Source organism: Oncorhynchus kisutch, unplaced genomic scaffold (assembly GCF_002021735.2).
Source record: "Oncorhynchus kisutch isolate 150728-3 unplaced genomic scaffold, Okis_V2 Okis09a-Okis19a_hom, whole genome shotgun sequence".
NCBI lineage: Eukaryota > Metazoa > Chordata > Actinopteri > Salmoniformes > Salmonidae > Oncorhynchus > Oncorhynchus kisutch.
In genome coordinates this window covers 1804540-1824617 of record NW_022261985.1, presented here as the reverse complement: position 1 = coordinate 1824617, position 20078 = coordinate 1804540, and the positions used below count along the sequence as shown (strand labels likewise).

General features: G+C 46.3%; 1 protein-coding gene across 1 annotated transcript in view; it reads left to right on the top strand.

Moving 5' to 3' along the window:
• The window catches only part of LOC116360559 (exocyst complex component 4-like), a 158426-nt gene that overhangs the window by 98372 nt on the left and 39976 nt on the right, over positions 1 to 20078 (top strand). The window contains exons 5-7 of the mRNA XM_031815356.1: positions 2166 to 2302; positions 3389 to 3544; positions 8436 to 8614. Of these exons, the coding sequence (XP_031671216.1) occupies positions 2166 to 2302; positions 3389 to 3544; positions 8436 to 8614 (472 nt within the window). The remainder of the gene's footprint in view (positions 1 to 2165; positions 2303 to 3388; positions 3545 to 8435; positions 8615 to 20078) is intronic.

Genomic DNA, 20078 nt, shown 5'->3' with positions numbered 1-20078 from the left:
TGGATCTGGGATCCATTGTTTACTATTCCTGACCTGCTGATATCCAGCCTCACTAACTCATAGTAGGAGAGAGAAAGAATAGTGGACTTAGTGTTTAAACACCAAGGAAAGAGAGAAAAAGAAAAAAGAGAGAGGTCAAAAGGGGAAGATTTCATCGTTCATCATTCTTAATTTTTTTAGCAACTGAAGGTGATTTGAAAGTGAAAGCTAACAGTTGTATGGCTGATTCATTGGAGTTGGCTTTAGTACTTACCCAATAGCAGGATGGCCATCATCTCCTTGGCTCTCACAACGACTCCTTCCATCGTCTCTGTGATGACAAATAGAGAAAGTCCTCTTCCTGGCTCCATCACACACTCACTGTGTGTGAACTGTGTGTGAACTGTGTGTGAACTGTGTGTGAACTGTGTGTGAACTGTGTGTGAACTGTGTGTGTACTATGTGTGTGTGTTCGACTCTGCACGTGCCTGTACGTCTGCTTGTGTCTAGAAGTTCCAGCCCTCCCCTGCTGAGTGAATGGGTCCCTGCTCTCCTCCGACAGGCTGGCAGGGGGCCGTGGGCAATGGGACTGGGGCGTCCCCTGGCGGAGTTTCATGACAGGGACCAGCCTTGTGGAGCTCTGGGTATGGGCAGCGCTACAGATCATTACCCCCCAGCAGGGAGAGGGACCAGGGGGCCAGCCAGTAGTCCCTTTAATCAGTAACTGCCCTGTTCAGGCCCCTGCTGTTCCCTGCTGACTACACCCTGCCACAGCTGGACATCTTCAACAGTGTAAGAGTTGGTACAGCCAGCTGCCACTGCTAACCAATACTGCTGCTGCTACTTACACGCTTTGAAGCACTGTGCTACTTCTAAACTAGCAGTTAGCACTGCTGTGGCTAATGCTAGTGAGTTTCAATGGATCACTCCACTGTGTGCGCTAGTATCGGTCTTTATTTGAATCAAACACACTTTGTCTTGGTCTGACCCATAGAAACAACTCACACGCTAAGAAATGCATTTGTATTGATAAAATACCAGATGAAATGAATGGACATTATAGAAAATAGTAAATAATTCAAATAAGAGGAAATAAGGTAGTTGTTCCTCACTGCGAGGTCCATACAGAAATGGTTTGTCGAGATCGGTGTGGAAGAACTTGACTGGCTTGCACAGAGCCCTGACCTCAACCCCATTGACCACCTGTGGGATGAATTAGAACGCTGACTGCGAGCCAGGCTCCGCAGCAATGTTCCACCATCTAATGGAATGCCTTCCCAGAAGAGTGGAGCCTGTTATGGCAGCAAAGTGGGGGACCAACTCCATATTAATGCCCATGATTTTGGAATGAGATGTTCGACCAGCAGGTGTCCAAATATTTCTGGTCATGTAGTGTAGGTCTGTGGCAGTGGTTTCAAGTTAGGTGTGTGTGTGTGTGTGTATTGAAGTGTCTGCTTCCGTCCTGCTATTTGTTACGCTACACTGGCTAACCTGTCATGACTGTAGGTTTGTCTGAGCTCACTGGGGATCTTGTCATGCGTATAGGCATAGGTACACACCTACACACCCACTCACCTGATCTCTCTCTCACACACACACACACACCTCCTGCCACTCCTCTGACATGGTGGTATATCGTTGACAATGACAAGCTCCCAACAGCATCCAGGAGAATATAGTCATTGTATTAGATTGGTTGCCTGCTGACGGCTTTGCACATCGGACAGGAGAGACTTGACAGTCCCACTCCTCAACACTGGTGTTACACTGCTTCAGGAGACTTCATCAAAGTAGTGCACTATATAGGGAACAGGGTGTCATTTGGGACTCAGTGATATGTTTCGTGGTTAAGGGAGGACAAGGGAGTGGCTGAATTACAAGGATCACTGGGCTCAGAGCTGAGGCGACAGTGACAGTTTTGTGGTTGAAATGAAAAACGTTATGTGGGATGAGGTTAGGACTCTTTCACATGTCATACCACAATATGTTTCATATTTATTTATTTATTTGATATATCATTTCAACTGCCTTCTTTTTTATAATGAGAACAAAGAACAAAACATAGTTTCACTAGTGTCTAAGTATTAACAGCTGAAACATATTCTCTACTTCTCTCCATGTAAGGAGCTTGATTATTTCTGTATCATTCTGAATGTGTTAAGCCTGTATTTGTGTGTCCTCTCCAGAGCACAGTAGTCGTGGAGAAGTCCATCCAGGACCTGATGACTCTGATGCAGGACCTGAGTGCCTACTCCAACCAGTTCCTGGAGATGGTCTGTGACAAGCTGAAGGAGTACAAGGAGGTCTGCAACACCTCGTACAGGTAACAGTTAGACTGACTCAGGACCAGCTGAACGAGAACAAGGAGGTCTGCAACACCTCGTACAGGTAACAGTTAGACTGACTAAGGACCAGCTGAAGGAGTACAAGGAGGTCTGCAACACCTCGTACAGGTAAGAGTTAGACTGACTCAGGACCAGCTGAAGGAGTACAAGGAGGTCTGCAACACCTCGTACAGGTAAGAGTTAGACTGACTCAGGATCAGCTGAACGAGAACAAGGAGGTCTGCAACACCTCGTACAGGTAAGAGTTAGACTGACTCAGGATCAGCTGAACGAGAACAAGGAGGTCTGCAACACCTCGTACAGGTAAGAGTTAGGCTGACCTCTGTGCAGATGGAGACCCAGCGCTCTGCCTCCCCTCCTCTACCCCTCCATCCTCTACCCCTCCATCCTCTACCCCCCAATCCTCTACCCCCCAATCCTCTACCCCCCAATCCTCTACCCCCCAATCCTCTACCCCTCCAATCCTCTACCCCTCCATCCTCTACCCCTCCATCCTCTACCCCTCCATTCTCTACCCCTCCATTCTCTACCCCTCCATCCTCTACCCCTCCACCCCTCTACCTTTCCTCTACCTCTCCATCCTCTACCTCTCCTCTACCCCTCCATCCTCTTCCCCTCCACCCCTCTACCTTTCCTCTACCCTTCCATCCTCTACCTCTCCTCTCCCCCTCCATCCTCTACCTCTCCTCTACCCCTCCATCCTCTACCTCTCCTCTACCTCTCCTCTATCCCTCCATCCTCTACCCCTCCATCCTCTACCTCTCCTCTACCCCTCCATCCTCTACCTCTCCTCTACCCCTCCATCCTCTACCCCTCCACCCTCTACCTCTCCTCTCCTCTACCCTACCTCTCCTCTCACCTGACCAGGTGTTACTCCCTCTATGGGTGTGTAAACACTGTGCCTCAGCTGCCTGCTGTGTGTCTATGGGTGGTTCTGTGGACTCAACTGCTTAGCTGGATCAGTGCTTATCCTCATGCAGGCTATCTGTCCTCATCCACCCTCATGCTATGCTGTCTGTCTGTACTGTACAGTTGAGGATCTCTCTCTGTCCTGTGTGTCCCAGGGGCATAGTCCAGTGTGAGGAGAAGCTGACCATCAGTGCGTCGTGGTCTAAGGATGAGGACATCAGCCGACTGCTCCAGTCTCTCCCCAACTGGGCTAACATGGCCCAGCCCAGACAGCTCCGACAGAAGAGAGAGGATGAGGAGGACTTTACCAGGTCTCACACAGAACAGTATCCTCACCACCCTCACACAAACACACAGAACAGTATCCTCACCACCCCCTCCACCCTCACACACACACAGAACAGTATCCTCACCACCCTAACACAAACACACAGAACAGTATCCTCACCACCCTAACACACACACAGAACAGTATCCTCACCACCCTAACACAAACACACAGAACAGTATCCTCACCACCCTAACACAAACACACAGAACAGTATCCTCACCACCCTAACACAAACACACAGAACAGTATCCTCACCACCCTAACACAAACACACAGAACAGTATCCTCACCACCCTAACACACACACACCGAACAGTATCCTCACCACCCTAACACACACACAGAACAGTATCCTCACCACCCTAACACACACACAGAACAGTATCCTCACCACCCTAACACAAACACACAGAACAGTATCCTCACCACCCTAACACAAACACACAGAACAGTATCCTCACCACCCTAACACACACACAGAACAGTATCCTCACCACCCTAACACAAACACACAGAACAGTATCCTCACCACCCTAACACACACACACAGAACAGTATCCTCACCACCCTAACACACACACAGAACAGTATCCTCACCACCCTAACACACACACAGAACAGTATCCTCACCACCCTAACACACACACAGAACAGTATCCTCACCACCCTAACACAAACACACAGAACAGTATCCTCACCACCCTAACACAAACACACAGAACAGTATCCTCACCACCCTAACACAAACACACAGAACAGTATCCTCACCACCCTAACACAAACACACAGAACAGTATCCTCACCACCCTAACACAAACACACAGAACAGTATCCTCACCACCCTAACACAAACACACAGAACAGTATCCTCACCACCCTAACACAAACACAGAACAGTATCCTCACCACCCTAACACACACACAGAACAGTATCCTCACCACCCTAACACACACACAGAACAGTATCCTCACCACCCTAACACAAACACACAGAACAGTATCCTCACCACCCTAACACAAACACACAGAACAGTATCCTCACCACCCTAACACAAACACACAGAACAGTATCCTCACCACCCTAACACAAACACACAGAACAGTATCCTCACCACCCTAACACACACACAGAACAGTATCCTCACCACCCTAACACACACACAGAACAGTATCCTCACCACCCTAACACACACACAGAACAGTATCCTCACCACCCTAACACACACACAGAACAGTATCCTCACCACCCTAACACACACACAGAACAGTATCCTCACCACCCTAACACAAACACACAGAACAGTATCCTCACCACCCTAACACAAACACACAGAACAGTATCCTCACTCCCTCCATCCCTTCATCAACATGCTGTGGTTGAACAAGTCAGACATGTACAGGAAGTAGTGATTGCTCCATAAGGATGTCACGTTATTTATCTGAAGGAAGGAGGGATCCAAATCATTTGGGAGGAGAAGGTGGGTCATTCTTATTGACAGAGCTTTCAACGTGTGCTGTCTTCAGGAAGGATGCTCACTGGCCTGGAATTGTAAATAAATCAATGAATGGGTGATGGATTTAAATGCAAAGAGAATCTTCTAGGCTTTTTTAATTTGAGTCACAACCACAGACATTTTCAACATTCTTTGGAGGGATTAGAGGCTCCACGTCTGGCAACCCAGCGCTCCTTTTGATCACGCTCCAGTAATAAGGTCCCTGCTTGGAACAAGTCATTCAGTTCTTCCTGCTCTCTTTCATTGTCTGTTTTCTCTCTCTGTCTCTCTCTCGCTCTCTCTCTCTCTGTCTCTCTGTGTCTCTCTCTCTGTCTCTTTCGAGTTTTGATATTGAAGTGAATTCACCAAGGCTGCTGGTCAGTAGTCACGCAAAAAAATGAGGATATTCTTTGCTGTCTTCTCCTCAAGGCTGTGTTCTTGTCATGTGTCTGCTAGCATGTGTGAAGTCTGAAAGTCTGAAACGTCACATTGCCTTAAAATATATCTCTTTCTTTCACACACACACACACACACACACACACACACACACACACACACACACACACACACACACACACACACACACACACACACACACACACACACACATGCCTATACATGCACACTCTGCACACACACACACATGCCTATACATGCACACTATACATGCACACACACAGTCTTTTTCTCTCTCTCTCTCCTCTTTCTACCCACCCAGCCTTTACTATGACGTCTCTCTCCCCTTCCCTCTCTATCTGCTCCTGCTCCAGTTACTAGCTAGTCATTGGGCCTGTGGTGACTGAACTAAGTTAGTCAGTCAGTCCTAAATCACAGTGAAGGTCATTACTGGAAGCCCAAGGCCTCATTGAGATGCATGCTGGAGTTGATGTGACGGGTCTGTCTGTCCGTCCAGGGTCCAGCTCCACACGGTGCCAGCCACCCTCTGTGCAGGGGACCGTGGGATTGTTATTATAGTCCCCTCCCCCCTAATCCTCCTCACCCCCCAATAAATGTCCTACTCCTTTTCCCTATCCTCCTGCCTTCCACTACTGTCCTCTCCTTCATTCTAGGGAATCCTTATCTGGAGCTGTTGGCAGGTTTTAAGCCGCTACTCTTAATGCACGACCCATATCCAGAAGAGAAACCCTTCTCTCTCTACCCTGGTCCCAGAGCTTCCTATATCCAGAAGAGAAACCCTTCTCTCTACCCTGGTCCCCGAGCTTCCCATCTCCTATATCCAGAAGAGAAACCATTCTCTCTCTACCCTGGTCCCAGAGCTCCCCATCTCCTATATCCAGAAGAGAAACCCTTCTCTCTTTACCATGGTCCCAGAGCTTCCCATCTCCTATATCCACAAGAGAAACCCTTCTCTCTCTACTCTGGTCCCAGAGCTTCCCATCTCCTATATCCACAAGAGAAACCCTTCTCTCTCTACTCTACCAGGCTAACCCTTGTTTGAATATCAGGCAGTTAGATCAAACAGATCTGGGACCAGGCTAATCCTTGTTTGAAGACCAGGCAGTTAGTTCAAACAGATCTGGGACCAGGCTAACCCTTGTTTGAATATCAGGCAGTTACAGTGCCTTGCGAAAGTATTCGGCCCCCTTGAACTTTGTGACCTTTTGCCACATTTCAGGCTTCAAACATAAAGATATAAAACTGTATTTTTTTGTGAAGAATCAACAACAAGTGGGACACAGTCATGAAGTGGAACGACATTTATTGGATATTTCAAACTTTTTTAACAAATCAAAAACTGAAAAATTGGGCGTGCAAAATTATTCAGCCCCTTTACTTTCAGTGCAGCAAACTCTCTCCAGAAGTTCAGTGAGGATCTCTGAATGATCCAATGTTGACCTAAATGACTAATGATGATAAATACAATCCACCTGTGTGTAATCAAGTCTCCGTATAAATGCACCTGCACCGTGATAGTCTCAGAGGTCCGTTAAAAGCGCAGAGAGCATCATGAAGAACAAGGAACACACCAGGCAGGTCCGAGATACTGTTGTGAAGAAGTTTAAAGCCGGATTTGGATACAAAAAGATTTCCCAAGCTTTAAACATCCCAAGGAGCACTGTGCAAGCGATAATATTGAAATGGAAGGAGTATCAGACCACTGCAAATCTACCAAGACCTGGCCGTCCCTCTAAACTTTCAGCTCATACAAGGAGAAGACTGATCAGAGATGCAGCCAAGAGACCCATGATCACTCTGGATGAACTGCAGAGATCTACAGCTGAGGTGGGAGACTCTGTCCATAGGACAACAATCAGTCGTATATTGCACAAATCTGGCTTTTATGGAAGAGTGGCAAGAAGAAAGCCATTTCTTAAAGATATCCATAAAAGTGTCATTTAAAGTTTGCCACAAGCCACCTGGGAGACGCACCAAACATGTGGAAGAAGGTGCTCTGGTCAGATGAAACCAAAATGTAACTGTTTGGCAACAATGCAAAATGTTATTTTTGGCGTAAAAGCAACACAGCTCATCACCCTGAACACACCATCCCCACTGTCAAACATGGTGGTGGCAGCATCATGGTTTGGGCCTGCTTTTCTTCAGCAGGGACAGGGAAGATGGTTAAAATTGATGGGAAGATGGATGGAGCCAAATACAGGACCATTCTGGAAGAAAACCTGATGGAGTCTGCAAAAGACCTGAGACTGGGACAGAGATTTGTCTTCCAACAAGACAATGATCCAAAACATAAAGCAAAATCTACAATGGAATGGTTCAAAAATAAACATATCCAGGTGTTAGAATGGCCAAGTCAAAGTCCAGACCTGAATCCAATCGAGAATCTGTGGAAAGAACTGAAAACTGCTGTTCACAAATGCTCTCCATCCAACCTCACTGGGCTCGAGCTGTTTTGCAAGGAGGAAAGGGAAAATATTTCAGTCTCTCGATGTGCAAAACTGATAGAGACATACCCCAAGCGACTTACAGCTGTAATCGCAGCAAAAGGTGGCGCTACAAAGTATTAACTTAAGGGGGCTGAATATTTTTGCACGCCCAATTTTTCAGTTTTTGATTTGTTAAAAAAGTTTGAAATATCCAATAAATGTCGTTCCACTTCATGATTGTGTCCCACTTGTTGTTGATTCTTCACAAAAAAATACAGTTTTATATCTTTATGTTTGAAGCCTGAAATGTGGCAAAAGGTCGCAAAGTTCAAGGGGGCCGAATACTTTCGCAAGGCACTGTAGTTCTAACTACTCTCATGACCATTTTAGAACCTGTCTAGAACATGTCACATTGACTGATTTTGTCTATTACAACTTTTTTCGTTTCCTCTCTCCTCCATTTCCTCTCTCCTCCTCCATCTCCTCTCTCCTCCTCCATTTCCTCTCTCCTCCTCCATTCCCACCGATCCAGGGCGGCGTTTGCCAAGGAATCAGAGGTGCTGACGGGTAACCTGGGTGACAAGCTGATCCCGCAGAACGAGATCCTGCGTGACGTGAGCGACCTGAAGGCCCTGGCCAACCTGCAGGAGAGCATGGAGTGGCTGGCCTCCAGACTCAAAGGCTTCTTCATCAACCTGCCCCACGCTGCCAGTGAGTATACACGCGCAGAGGCAGGCATACATACATACACACCTTATGGCTTCCATTCATGCAGGGTTGGTTTGGTGTGCGTGGGGAGGGGTGAGGTGTGTGTGTGTGTGGACTGAAGGGCTGCTTGTTCAACACCTGTCCCACACAGCCAATGAATGAACAGTATACAACACAAGGAGGTTCCATAATGCTAACATGGACTGTGTAATGTTTTGTTCTACGTACTGCCACTAGTATACACATCCTCTCCCTATGGTATGTATATGTACACACACTGTAGTCTGACACCTTAACAGTCATGATTAGTAGCAGTAGTTATTTATTCTCTGTCACACACACACACACACACACACACACACAGCAGTAGTTTTCCTCTCTGTCATTAAGAGTTTGTCTGAGTGAATTACCACCGTCTAATTAGAGCCAGGTAGGAGGGCCTCCAGAAACAAACACCACTTTATACACACTCTAATTAGCCCTGGAAGTGTGTGGTTTGTTTCAGAACTGTCAAAGACCTTTTACTCACTGTCTTTACAGAGACCTCATTTATCAGTGAAAATGTGTGTGTGTGTTCCATTGTCATCAGCAGGCTGAGGATGTTTCATATCTCCAACTCTTATGGTGGTGTTTCTGATCTCCAACTCTTATGGTGGTGTTTCTGATCTCGAACTCTTATGGTGGTGTTTCTGATCTCCAACTCTTATGGTGGTGTTTCTGATCTCCAACTCTTTTGGTGGTGTTTCTGATCTCCAACTCTTATGGCGGTGTTTCTGATCTTGTAGTCCAACTCTTATGGTGGTGTTTCTGATCTTGTAGTTCAACTCTTTTGGTGGTCTTTCTGATCTCCAACTCTTTTGGTGGTCTTTCTGATCTCCAACTCTTTTGGTGGTGTTTCTGATCTCCAACTCTTATGGTGGTGTTTCTGATCTCCAACTCTTATGGTGGTGTTTCTGATCTCCAACTCTTATGGCGGTGTTTCTGATCTCCAACTCTTATGGTGGTGTTTCTGATCTCCAACTCTTATGGTGGTGTTTCTGATCTCCAACTCTTATGGCGGTGTTTCTGATCTCCAACTCTTATGGCGGTGTTTCTGATCTCCAACTCTTATGGTGGTGTTTCTGATCTCCAACTCTTATGGTGGTGTGCCCATACAGATAGAATATCATTCTAATTGTGCCATCCTTCAATATGTAATCACAACCTTGATGGTGATGCTCAGACCACACCCAGAAGGGTTCAGAACACGCACACACACACACACACACACACACACACACACGTAGAAAGGACACACACGTAGAAAGCCCATCTTATGCTCAGTGTTGTGATCACCTGTTCCAGAGCATGAAAGTCACTGAGTTCTTCCTCTGTTGCATCCCATGTCACCTCCTTCATTTTACACCTATAAAAGTTCCTATTTCCTCTGTGAACTTCCCCTTTCTGAACGACTTAAATGAGGGGTTTTCTTTCTATAGTTTTTTTAGGGGGGTGGAAGAGGAGACAGTCGGAGCGCTGTTCCTTCCTCCTCGGCAGCTCAGATAAGAATTCAATAAGAGAACGGGCGGCGAACGTGGCATAATTATCATTCATTCTGCCGAGTGGCATTAATGGAGTGTGTTTTATCGTGGTGGGACAGCCACAGTATTGTTCATTATTTAGTGTTTGCCTTGGTTGATGGGGCTCGGCGCGACGCGGCGGAGGGGGAGAAAAAACCTCCCTTCTTATCTCTCCGTTTCCCCCTTCTTCCCTAAATTGGATTTCATATTACAGAGGTAGTCAGGTATGGACAAGTCATTTTCCTTCTCTTGTCTTCCTCGACTCGTACACGTTTTCTTCTCTCTCTCTCTCCGCGGTGTGATGGCCTCGCTAGATGAAGGAGTCTTTCAGTCGGGCCGGCTGTCCTTTGGAGTGTGGCGAGGTCCTGTAGCACCATGTTCCTCCACGGTAGGGGAAGGAGTGAACCACCTTGAGACAGACAGGACCAGAGTCATAGAGTTTAGTCATTGAGGTTACGATGTATAAAGTGTTTCCGTGAAACCACATGACTTGATTGATTTAATGTATTGGATAATTACCCATCAACATTACATGTATTAAACACCTTATTTCTGTTGTTGTCCTCCTCATTCTCTGCTGTTTCAGGCAGGAAGTGTGGGACTGCGGTGTCATTGTCCTTCCTGTGTGTTTCAGTTGGAGCGTTGTTTAAGAGAGGAGGGCAGAGCCCTATGGAGTGATATTAGTGCCAACAGATGTATTCTGAATGAAATCATATTAAGACCCAGTAACAGGGGACCGGCGTAAGCGGAGTCTGTGTGTGATCTGTGAACCTTCATATACAGCTGGTACAGTACGCTGATGCTCTGCTATACTGGCTACATTATAGCCGACTGTTAATCTATAAGCCAAGTTATTTACAGAACCCACAACGGCCCCCCAAAGGAGTGGCGCTACGGTCTAAGGCACTGCATCTCAGTGCTAGAGGCGTCACTACAGACCCCGGTTTGATTCCAGGCTGTATCACAACTGACCGTGATTGGGAGTCAGATAGGGTGGCGCCCAATTGGCCCAGTGTTGTCTGGGTTTGGCCGGGGTAGGCCGTTATTGTAAATAAGAATTTGTTCTTAACTGACTTGCCTAGTTAAATAAAGGTCAAATAAATCATGTAAAAGGACAATGCTAGGATAATGCCCAGCCTCGTATGCAGGAGGTAGATCGACCCAGAGAAATCAGTCTAAGATGGACATTTCCTATAATCACATGTCTGTGGCTGGGCTGCATCTGTAAAACAAACAAACAAACACACACACACACACACAGAGAGAGAGAGAGACACAGGGATAAGGCAGGGAGAAGATTAGCATGTTAAATACACGGTCTCTGTCAAGACGCTGCTGGATCTTAATTTAATCTTAATTTGATTAAACAATCATGTGTGCATGGTGTGTGTGTGTTTGATATGACAGAGAGACAGCGGTCATCCAGTGTGTGTGTGTGTTCTCCAATGGTGATTGGACGTGAGGGTGGCAGGGGCGAGGGTCTTATCGCCCATCTGGGCGCCGCTCTGGACGCCTAATCCTCTCAGACAATATTTACCTGAGGTGACACACATACAACACACACAATGCACACACACACAACACACACACACTGAGGGCACCTGCCAATGTGATGGCCGCTTTCTGCTGGGAACAGCTGTGTGTGTATGTTTCTAAAACTGGATCTGTGGGCATGTCTGTCTAGCTATCTGTCTGTTTGTCTGTCGAGCTATCTGTCAGTCTGTCTAGCTATCTGTCAGTCTGTCTAGCTATCTGTCAGTCTGTCTAGCTATCTGTCTGTCTGTCTAGCTATCTGTCAGTCTGTCTAGCTATCTGTCAGTCTGTCTAGCTATCTGTCTGTCCGTCTAGCTATCTGTCAGTCTGTCTAGCTATCTGTCTGTCTAGCTATCTGTCAGTCTGTCTAGCTATCTGTCAGTCTGTCTAGCTATCTGTCAGTCTGTCTAGCTATCTGTCTGTCTGTCTGTCTAGCTATCTGTCTGTCTGTCTAGCTATCTGTCTGCCTGTCTATCTCTCTGTCTGTCTAGCTATTTGTCTGTCTGTCTAGCTATTTGTCTGTCTGTCTAGCTATCTGTCTGTCTGTTGAGCTATCTGTCTGTCTGTCGAGCTATCTGTCTGGCTGTCATGTCTGCCTGTCTAGCTACTTGTCTGTCTGTCTGTCTGTCTGTCTGTCTGGCTATCGGAGGGAGTACCCTACTCCCTATATCAGGGGTAGATAGCACCCTACTCCCTACATCAGGGGTAGATAGCACCCTACTCCCTACATCAGGGGTAGATAGTACCCTGCTCCCTACATCAGGGGTAGATAGTACCCTACTCCCTACATCAGGGGTAGATAGTACCCTACTCCCTACATCAGGGGTAGATAGCACCCTACTCCCTACATCAGGGGAAGATAGTACCCTACTCCCTACATCAGGGGTAGATAGCACACTACTCCCTACATCAGGGGTAGATAGTACCCTACTCCCTACATCAGGGGTAGATAGCACCCTACTCCCTACATCAGGGGAAGTCAACCCTGGTCCTGGAGAACTGCAGACAGTTCATGTTCTTGATTTAACCGGCCTGGAAGAGCAGGTGTGTATAATTTAGGCAATCACTGAACCGATCAATTATCTCAGTTGGTCAGGTATGAAGCCTAGTTGGAACATCCTGCTGTAGCTGTGACACTCCAGGAACGGGGTTGGCTACCCCGGCACCACCTAGTGGACTACTCTTGACCTGATCCCTATGGGCCCTGGTCAAAAGGAGTGCACTATATAGGGGATGGGGTTCCGTTTAGGACACATCTAACTGTAGCTGTGCTCTGCTGCTCTACTCTCTGTAATGAGGTACTATAGAACCATGCTGTCCTGGGGGAGAGTTGTTCTTTGACCGCATGTTCTTTTCGCAGCATTGGCAGGATTTTGGAGTTAGGGGGGGATTTGCCTGTTAGGTAGAGACGGGGGGAGAAAGGATGAGGAGGGGGGGATTTTTTAAATGTTTTTAACCTTGACCTGAGCAAGTGGTGGGCTGCTCCCTCTAGCAGTAGGAAGTATTAGCATAATCAGTGTTCTACTTTCTTTCTCCAACACACAATACAAGCCTGTACATCTCTAATGGTTCCCTTGATACCTTGAATACGTTTACCTTTCTGTTTTACACATGCATGTCTAGTCTTTATCTCTCACATACTTCCAGGCCGTCTCTCAGGCATACATAACAATAGACACATCCCATCTCTCTCATCATTCTCTTTCCCTCTCTCTCTCTTTCTCTCTCTCTTCCCGCTCTCTCTCTCTCTCTCTCTCTCTCTCTCTCTCTCTCTCTCTCTCTCTCTCTCTCTCTCTCTCTCTCTCTCTCGCTCTCTCGCTCTCTCGCTCTCTCTCTTCTCTCTCTCTTCTCTCTCTCGCTCTCTCTCGCTCTCTCTCTCTCTCTTCTCTCTCTCTCTCTCGCTCTCTCTCTCTTTCTCTACCTTCATCCCACACTCCTTCCATCCTTCTCTCTCTCCCCTCCTTCCATCCTTCTCCCCACTCTTTCTCCTCTCTCCACCCACCCCACCTCTCTCTCTATCCTAATGCAGATGTCTGTCCTGTTCCACACACAGAATAATTAACACCAGTCCCTATGCATCATTCATGACTTCACTCCACCCATCCAGGATAGACCCTCCCTCTCTTCTTCTTCTTTCTCTTCTTCCCCTCTGCTGGAGGTCTGGAAAGAGCAGACTGATGAGTCAATGGAAAGTTCTGCACCACATTGAACTGGTTCAGACAGGAGGCATCAACTCATAGTTGTTTCTTTCATGTTCTCTCTCTTTGTTCTCTGTTAGCTTTCCTGTCATTGACCAGCCAGAGCACTAGAGTATTTATACTGTGTGTGTGTGTGTGCCATTGATCTGCCCCCCGTCTCTCCCTTAATGTGTGCCACCCTCATCTCCTGCAGATGGCAAGGAACAGACGCCTCCCTTAGATGGGATTGGAAAATAATTGGATAAGCACTACACACTATACAGTACACACACTACACACTCACACAAACACACATAAACAAAAACACACATATATTTACAAAGACCCCACATACTAGGAGAGAGAGACAGAGAGACCGGCGGAGAGAGAGACCGGCGGAGAGAGAGACCGGCGGAGAGAGAGACCGGCGGAGAGAGAGACCGGCGGAGAGAGAGACCGGCGGAGAGAGGGACCGGTGGAGGCACGCAGAGAGCGAGGCACGCAGAGAGCGAGGCACGCAGAGAGCGAGGCACGCAGAGAGCGAGGCACGCAGAGAGCGAGGCACGCAGAGAGCGAGGCACGCAGAGAGCGAGGCACGCAGAGAGCGAGGCACGCAGAGAGCGAGGCACGCAGAGAGCGAGGCACGCAGAGAGCGAGGCACGCAGAGAGCGAGGCACGCAGAGAGCGAGGCACGCAGAGAGCGAGGCACGCAGAGAGAGACCCTGAATCCAAAGAGATTAGACGGGGAAAGTTGACATAGATGGGAGGTATGGAAGGCTGTCAGTCAGAAGGAGCCCAAGTTCCTCTGTTCATGCCTCTAAATTGGTGGCCCCATGCCGTGGAGTCTTGATCGCATCATCAAAGTGTGACAGGCTGAGAGGCGTACTGTGTTCCCCTGGTGAGACCTCCTGCTGTTAGGCCTTCCTCCCCAGAGCTGCCAAAGACATTATGTGAAATGCACTGGAGGAAACACACAATGCAGTTTCTTTAACACTAACACACAACACACACACACAGGTGTTTACACACAACACACACACACAGGCATTTACACACAACATACACAAGCCATGGCACATAAACAAGCTATCACAGTCTCACATCAGAATTAGATGTTGTTTGCAAAGTTCTACACCTGAAATGTGAAAATATTTAGGGTTAAGTTTAGGCATCAACCCCGGATTCTGAAGGTTAGACATGAACTCTGAACGGTTAAGGTAAGGGTTAAGGTTTGGGTTAGACTGAAAACAAAAAATATCAACAACTACTTTCTATCGCCGGATTCAAACATGCAACCTTTGGTCTGTTTGGAACCTTTGGTCTGTTTGGAACCTTTGGTCTGTTTGGAACCTTTGGTCTGTTTGGAACCTTTGGTCTGTTTGGAACCTTTGGTCTGTTTGGAACCTTTGGTCTGTTTGGAACCTTTGGTCTACTTGGAACAATTGGTCTGTTTGGAACCTTTGGTCTACTTGGAACAATTGGTCTGTTTGGAACCTTTGGTCTACTTGGAACAATTGGTCTGTTTGGAACCTTTGGTCTACTTGGAACAATTGGTCTGTTTGGAACCTTTGGTCTGTTTGGAACCTTTGGTCTGTTTGGAACCTTTGGTCTGTTTGGAACCTTTGGTCTACTTGGAACAATTGGTCTGTTTGGAACCTTTGGTCTACTTGGAACCAGAGGCAGATGCTTACCGCCATCCCCGTCCACAATACCCTAGCAAAACCAAAACCTACTTGAAGGTAACGGCGCTCACTGTTGCCCCTAGTGGCTGGTCACGCCATCTCTCGACATCCTCAGACATGGATGGATGTTGAATACTGACTTGTGTCATAAGTGACCTGCCTGGGCACACAACTCGCACCCGTTGTCTGTGAACTCTTTGTTGTAGAAACAATAAAAAAGCCCTTGTTTTGGTAAAAAATGTAATATGATGGGGCTGGAGAAATGTAACATTCTCATATTCATAGACAGAGCTACGGATGCAAGGGCTGACCATCCATGATATCAAAATGATAGTGTTGCCCTATGTTATGAGGCTGTACTGTAATTATTTACATTTACTTTGTTTACAAATATGGGAGTAAAACAAGCTTATATTTTGGGTTCTCATGGAGTGTGACAGTTGAACTAAGGTCATGAGGCATTTATAAGTTATATTCTTCAAGAATCAATGCGTACATATCATTTATTTATACGTCCAAAAATGGATGTAGCAACTGCTGATTGCCCCTTTTAAAGAGCCTGTGTGATGTGTTTGTTTAGTTACCATTCATGTGCTCGTGGAAAACATCCCAGTTGGAACAATTCTTCAACCAATGACATTTGAGCTTTTAGCTAGCTATATGAGCTAGCTAAAGTTTGTAATAATAAAGTTAGCTAGGTTGCAAACATGGACAATATAGTCAAACTAGCTACGGATCAACAATGATACATATCACGTGTGTTGATATGTAGCATTGTCATTTTCTCAGACTTTCCGACTTGTAATTACAACTTGGAGGGCCGTTTAAGTGAAACTTCCCAGTGGAAGTCTCATATTTCCTATAACTCAGACACCACATGAACAGACTATTTGTCCCACCTCCTGGTTAAAAGGTGGCATAGTGTTGGCTACTGTATTTTTCTATTGATGGTTAAATCAGCCACGTGATTCTAAGGTAAAAGGATGTGTGTTGTCATGCCGTATACCCCAGTATATGGTATCAACGTTATATCATCCAAGCCTAGTTGATACCACCTGAGGACGGAGAGAGATTAGGATGTTGACATCACCTGGCAGACAACAGGTTTACAGGTGAGGCCAGATAGTGACTGAGACAAGAATTGTACATGAAAGTTAGTTACTCTAGTCAAAGTTTGCTCTCTTTATGTCATCATTCTTTTCTGTAGACTTTAACTTCAATTGGTCCGCTCTTCAGACAAACAGATTGAAAAGGTTGACCTGCAGAGAAGCAGCTTATGTCCTCCACATTGGTGTTGTTGGTGATTCTCTTCCTTCTAGCTACAGCTTATGTCCTCCACATTGGTGTTGTTGTAGTTCCTTCTTCCTCAGTGGGGTGTCTGACAGTATGTAGTTCCTTCTTCCTCAGTGGGGTGTCTGACAGTATGTAGTTCCTTCTTCCTCAGTGGGGTGTCTGACAGTATGTAGTTCCTTCTTCCTCAGTGGGGTGTCTGACAGTGTGTACCTCCTTCTTCCTCAGTGGGGTGTCTGACAGTATGTAGTTCCTTCTTCCTCAGTGGGGTGTCTGACAGTATGTAGTTCCTTTTTCCTCAGTGGAGTGTCTGACAGTATGTAGTTCCTTCTTCCTCAGTGGGGTGTCTGACAGTATGTAGTTCCTTCTTCCTCAGTGGGGTGTCTGACAGTATGCAGTTCCTTCTTCCTCAGTGGAGTGTCTGACAGTATGTAGTTCCTTCTTCCTCAGTGGGGTGTCTGACAGTATGTACCTCCTTCTTCCTCTGTGGGGTGTCTGACAGTATGTACCTCCTTCTTCCTCAGTGGGGTGTCTGACAGTATGTACCTCCTTCTTCCTCAGTGGGGTGTCTGACAGTATGTACCTCCTTCTTCCTCTGTGGGGTGTCTGACAGTATGTAGTTCCTTCTTCCTCAGTGGGGTGTCTGACAGTATGTAGTTCCTTCTTCCTCAGTGGGGTGTCTGACAGTGTGTACCTCCTTCTTCCTCAGTGGGGTGTCTGACAGTATGTAGTTCCTTCTTCCTCAGTGGGGTGTCTGACAGTATGTAGTTCCTTTTTCCTCAGTGGAGTGTCTGACAGTATGTAGTTCCTTCTTCCTCAGTGGGGTGTCTGACAGTATGTAGTTCCTTCTTCCTCAGTGGGGTGTCTGACAGTATGCAGTTCCTTCTTCCTCAGTGGAGTGTCTGACAGTATGTAGTTCCTTCTTCCTCAGTGGGGTGTCTGACAGTATGTAGTTCCTTCTTCCTCAGTGGGGTGTCTGACAGTATGTAGTTCCTTCTTCCTCAGTGGGGTGTCTGACAGTATGCAGTTTCCTTCTTCCTCAGTGGAGTGTCTGACAGTATGTAGTTCCTTCTTCCTCAGTGGGGTGTCTGACAGTATGTAGTTCCTTCTTCCTCAGTGGGGTGTCTGACAGTATGTAGTTCCTTCTTCCTCAGTGGGGTGTCTGACAGTATGTACCTCCTTCTTCCTCAGTGGGGTGTCTGACAGTATGTACCTCCTTCTTCCTCAGTGGGGTGTCTGACAGTATGTACCTCCTTCTTCCTCAGTGGGGTGTCTGACAGTATGTAGTTCCTTCTTCCTCAGTCGGGTGTCTGACAGTATGTACCTCCTTCATCCTCAGTGGGGTGTCTGACAGTATGTACCTCCTTCTTCCTCTGTGGGGTGTCTGACAGTATGTACCTCCTTCTTCCTCAGTGGGGTGTCTGACAGTATGTACCTCCTTCTTCCTCAGTGGGGTGTCTGACAGTATGTACCTCCTTCTTCCTCTGTGGGGTGTCTGACAGTATGTACCTCCTTCTTCCTCAGTGGGGTGTCTGACAGTATGTACCTCCTTCTTCCTCAGTGGGGTGTCTGACAGTATGTAGTTCCTTCTTCCCACAAGTCTGCCCTTGCCTTGTTTGACCAAATCAATCACTGACTGTTAATACTATTTATTGTAGAAATCTTTTATCTGATTGACCATTAAGTAAAATACTTGTCCCTCTCCTGGCTTTCCTCGCTCTATATTCTGGCCATCTGTTTCCTGCTAGAACCCTTTTGCAGTAGCATGAGTTATATGATTGTGATAACTATTTATTGCCTTACCTCCCTTATCTTACCTCATTTGCACACACTGTATATATACTTTTTCTACTGTATTATTGACTGTATGTTTGTTTATTCCATGTGTAACTCTGTGTTGTTGTTTGTGTCGAACTGCTTTGCTTTATCTTGGCCAGGTCGTAGTTGTAAATGAGAACTTGTTCTCAACTAGCTTACCTGGTTAAATAAAGGTGGAAAAAAATATATATATCTACATAGTCTATGGCAGGCCTGGGCAATTATTTTCCATGTTTGGCCACATTAGAATATATTTTTGCCATCGCGGGCCAGAATCATATTACAGGATTATACATCATGTGTATGACTGTTGACAGATATATCTACTGTATATCACATCCAGATATGCTACTTATTTTACTGTTTTAACATGCACAGAAATAAACCACATCCATGTTCTCCTTTTGGTAGGTATTTTCATTATTCAACATGCACTACACTGAGGGAAAGCACACTGCATTGACTAGAGCTGTGAAGTCAGGTATAGTCTCTGACATCGCTATGCACAGGATTGCTGAGAGGTGAGAGTCAGTAAGAGGTGATCTGTGTCTTGACTTGTTGTATTTCATCACGGAAAATGTCTGTTCACATACAAAGGTTGACCCAAACAGTACAAACATCTTCTGAGCAGGACTCTTAATCTTTGGAAAGTTTTGTTCATCAAGAGATGCATAGAACCTCGTCAGTGACATTGTTTTGAATTGTTATCCAATCACTGCATCAGACTGAAGATCGATAAGCTCAAGTTGCAGGTCAGTGGTAGCGTTTTGACCCAAGTCGCGGGCCACATACGCCCCCCGGGCCGGCCTTTGCCCAGGCCTGGTCTATGGTGTGGGCTAACAAGAATAAACATATGACTATATTTTGAGCTGTGTACTCAAGAGCTTCTCTGTTTTCAAATCAAATGTTATTATTCACATGCTTTGTAAACAACGTGTAGACTAACAGTGACCTATTTACTTACCTATATCCCAACAATGCAGAGAGAAAAAGAGAAAAATCAATTATAACAACACAATAAATACACGATAACTTGGCTATATACACGGGGGACCAGTACAGAGTCCATGATAACCTGGCTATATACACGGGGTACCAGTACAGAGTCCATGATAACCTGGCTATATACACGGGGTACCAGTACAGAGTCAATGATAACTTGGCTATATACACGGGGGACCAGTACAGAGTCAATGATAACTTGGCTATATACACGGGGTACCAGTACAGAGTCAATGATAACTTGGTTATATACACGGGGTACCAGTACAGAGTCAATGATAACCTGGCTATATACACGGGGTACCAGTACAGAGTCAATGATAACTTGGCTATATACACGGGGTACCAGTACAGAGTCAATGATAACTTGGTTATATACACGGGGTACCAGTACAGAGTCAATGAT